Below are 3,608 nucleotides of genomic sequence, written 5' to 3'. Positions count from 1 at the left end.
TCCAACTCCTGGGCTCAAGCGATTCTCCTGCCTCTGCCTCCCTAGTAGCTGGGATTACAGGTGCCTGCCACAACGCCCAGCTATTTTTTGGTTGCAGCTGTCACTGTTGTTTGGCAGGCCTGGGCTGGATTTGAACCCGCCAGCTCAGGTGTATGTTGCTGGTGCCTTAGCCGCTTGAGCCATAGGCGCCGAGCCAATTGTTTTTTTTTTTTAAAGACCCGTCAATGAATGAAGGAATAAAATGTGGTCTTTCCATACAATGGAATATTATTTGGATATAAAAGAGATGAAGTGCTGATAAATGCCACAACATAGATGAACCTTGAAAACATGATGCTGGGTAAAAGAGACCACATAGTCTATGATTCCATTATATGAAATGCCCAGAGTGGGCAAATCCACAGAGACAGAAAGTAGATGGGGCATTGCTAGTAATTGAGGATGACAGAGGGTGATAGCTTAAAGAGTCCAAGGTTTCTTTTTGAAGTGATAAAACTGTTCTAAAATCAACTATGATGAAGGTCATGTTTATCTCTGAATATAGTGGAACTACTGAAATTTGCACTGTAAATGGGTAGATAGTATGGCATATGAATTGTATTGATAAAGCTATTAAAAAATAGAGGGCATGGGGCAATGCCTGTGGCTCAAAGGAGTAGGGCACTGGCCCCATATACTGCATGTGGCAGGTTCAAACCCAGCCCCGGCCAAAAACTCCAACAATAAAAGAAAATAAAACATCTAAAAAAAATAGAGAGCCAGGTATGGTGGCTCAGACCTATACCAGCACTCTGCCAAAGTGGGCAGATCCCTTAAGCTTAAGAGTTTGAGACCAGTCTGAACAAGAGCAAGGCCCCGTCTCTAAAAACAGATAGGCGTTGTGATGGGCACCTGTAGTCCCAGCTACTCAGGAGGCTGAGGCAGGAGGATCACTTGAGCCCAGGAGTTTGAGGTTGCTGTGAGCTATGATGATAACACTGCACACTCATGCAGGCGACACAGTGAGACCCTGTACTAAAGCAAAAAAAAAAAAAAAGAAAAAGAAAAAGAAAAAAAATATATAGCTGCAGATAGTACAGGGAGAATGCCTAAGCCTGGTGCCATTTGCCAACCTATTTTCTGTGAGATCCACCAGGAGCCCGGGCCTACACCCTGGGCCTACGAGTGTCTGGCCCACAACTTCCACATAATGATCCGGGTAAGAGAAACTCAGGCAGGGCCTGAAGCTGACCAAGGTCATGTGGGTGGGTGTCCTGAGGGCTCTATCTCTGTTTTAAGATTCTGACCCAAGCTTGGGGTTTCCACAGAGGTTTCTGTAAAAAGTATGACAGTAGAGATGCAGCAACACAAATCTAACTGCTAGAACACTTAAACATTTAAATATCTGCCCTTCTCTCAGGGAGCCACATGGCTCAGAAGGGCAGCAGATCCAGCAATTTGGGAATGCCTTACTATTTCATATGTATTTGGTTCTAGACATTACCGCTAGAGGGAGGCAAGTGCAATACAAAAGAGCTGCTACCAACTCGGATCTCCCCTTGCCGGGCCTATTTTTAAGAGTGGCTACATGAGTGAAAAATGCAATAAAGGAGTAGGGTGCCGGCCCCATATACTGCAGGTGGCCGGTTCAAACACAGCCCTAGCCAAAAACTGCAAAAAAAAAAAAAGTGATAAAAGGTATATGGAAATGGACGTGGCTACAGATTTTGCTGCCTCAAGGAAATGGCAAATATAACCCTGGCTCCCAGGCCTCTCATAAAATTACCAGCTATACTGGGTTGAACAGTGTCCCCGCAAAATTCACATCTACACAGAACCTGTGAAAATGCCCTTATTTGGAAATAGTGTCTTTGCTGATATATTAGTTAGAGGTCATACTGGAGTAGGGTGGGCCCTAAATCCATTGACTGATGTCTTTATAAGATGGTGGTTCTCAACCTGTGGGTCACGACCCCTTTGGGGGTCGAATGACCCTTTCACAGGGGTTGCCTAACTACATCCTGCATATCAGATATTTACATTATGATTCATAACAGTAGCAAAATTACAGTTATAAAGTAGCAAGGAAAATAATTTTATGGTTGGGGGTCACCACAACATTAGGAACTGTATTAAAGGGTCGTGGGATTAGGAAGGTTGAGAACCACTGTTATAAGAGGAGGAGATGCATAGAGACAAGCACAGAAGAATGAAGGCCATGTAACAGAGGCAGAGGCAGGAATGATGCGTCTACAAACCAAGGGATGCTCCTTGGGCTACTAAAGCTGGAAGAAACAAGGAAGGGTGAGTGTGTCTCTAATGACACCAGTATTTTAGAATTCTGGCCTCCAGAACTATGAGAGAATAAAACCCCGCTGTTTCACAGCACCCAGTTCACTTGGTTACAGCAGCTGCCCTCTCAACTGGTATAATAGCATTTCCAGCAGAGAATACCAGCAAGGGCCTTTCTTGAGCCAAAAATCTGTATGTTCTGCCTGCTGGACATTCTGGAGCAGGCTTAATTAACCTTTGAGGAACTAATTTCTGAGAAGGCCCCAGAGGCCTTCAGACTGGAGGATCACAGGCTCATCTACTCCTCAGAACAGTGGAAGGCATGGCTGGGACTGGCTGTGGATAGCCAACACCGCCAGCCTCTCCCGGCTCCTCTACAACTGATCCTAGCAAATTTCTTGTGACAGGGAGGGGCAAAAAAGGATCTTGGGCTGTGATGCCACTAGGGCATGATGCTGCTGGGAGTATTTTCCCTGGCATGGCCTTCCCACTTTAGACAGCGGACAGGCAACTTGCTGCTGGGGTGCTGCCTAAGTGCAGGTTAGCCGCTAGCACCCACCCGCTGACAGGAGTGAGTGATGGGATTCAAGCTCAGGCTCACCTGAAATTGTAGCCAGGAGACACACTGTGGTCGATGTCCCGGGTATCCAGGCGGCGGAAGGAGTACCTGGGCAGGCAGAGGGTGGCAGCTCTGTCCAGGTTGCAGTCCCATTTGACCTGGATGCCCATGATGCCCCCCTGGGAATGAGGGGCAGGGACAGCAAGGCTTCCATCAGCATTGGCTCTGGTGCAAGTTGTTCAGTTATGCTGGGAAAGCCAGGGCCTGCACCTACCTCAACAGCCATGTCCTGGAAACTGTGTCCTGCCTTCTCCACTATGTTACCAAGACGGAATATGGGACAGAAGGGATCTGTTTTGGCATCATAAATGCATGACTTGAGGTAAGTAGTGGTGATGTTGGGAAGGATATTCCTCCTAAAGTTAGGAGGAAGCAGAAAATTCAAGCGAGGAAAACCTCAAAGGGTCAGAGGTTGGTCCAAGATACCTGGCCACTACTTACTTGCTGAAATTAAATTTGGGATACCAGATGTTGTTCTTAACCAAAAGGGTAAAGTTCTCTGCAGCCTTTAAAAAAGCAGGTCTGAAAAAAACCATAACACACTGTTAATAGAAGTACAAATATAAATTAAATCGCACACAAATTTTATGTCCATCCTGTATTTATATAGTCACATATCTATGTAATATTTTTAAAAATTTACACATACATATCTTATAATGTTATCTGTCATCTAGTCAAGAAAAGGAAGCATCTCTAGCATTTTTTTTTTTTTTTT

The 3,608-nt window shown here is 45.3% G+C and overlaps 1 protein-coding gene across 3 annotated transcripts in view; it reads right to left on the bottom strand.

Annotated features, from left to right (window-relative positions):
- Positions 1–3,608, bottom strand: part of P2RX4 (purinergic receptor P2X 4) — a 20,029-nt gene that overhangs the window by 4,727 nt on the left and 11,694 nt on the right. For all 3 annotated transcript variants that reach the window (XM_023516854.1, XM_003795999.3, XM_023516855.1), the window contains exons 6-8: positions 3,332–3,412; positions 3,105–3,246; positions 2,873–3,009 (exon numbers count right to left, since the gene is read on the bottom strand). In XM_023516854.1, the coding sequence (XP_023372622.1) occupies positions 2,873–3,009; positions 3,105–3,246; positions 3,332–3,412 (360 nt within the window). The remainder of the gene's footprint in view (positions 1–2,872; positions 3,010–3,104; positions 3,247–3,331; positions 3,413–3,608) is intronic.

The sequence above is a fragment of the Otolemur garnettii genome, unplaced genomic scaffold (assembly GCF_000181295.1).
Source record: "Otolemur garnettii isolate 467f Iridium unplaced genomic scaffold, OtoGar3 scaffold00099, whole genome shotgun sequence".
NCBI lineage: Eukaryota > Metazoa > Chordata > Mammalia > Primates > Galagidae > Otolemur > Otolemur garnettii.
Note: the sequence above shows the minus strand (reverse complement) of the source record. Positions and strands in the feature narration are given on the sequence as shown.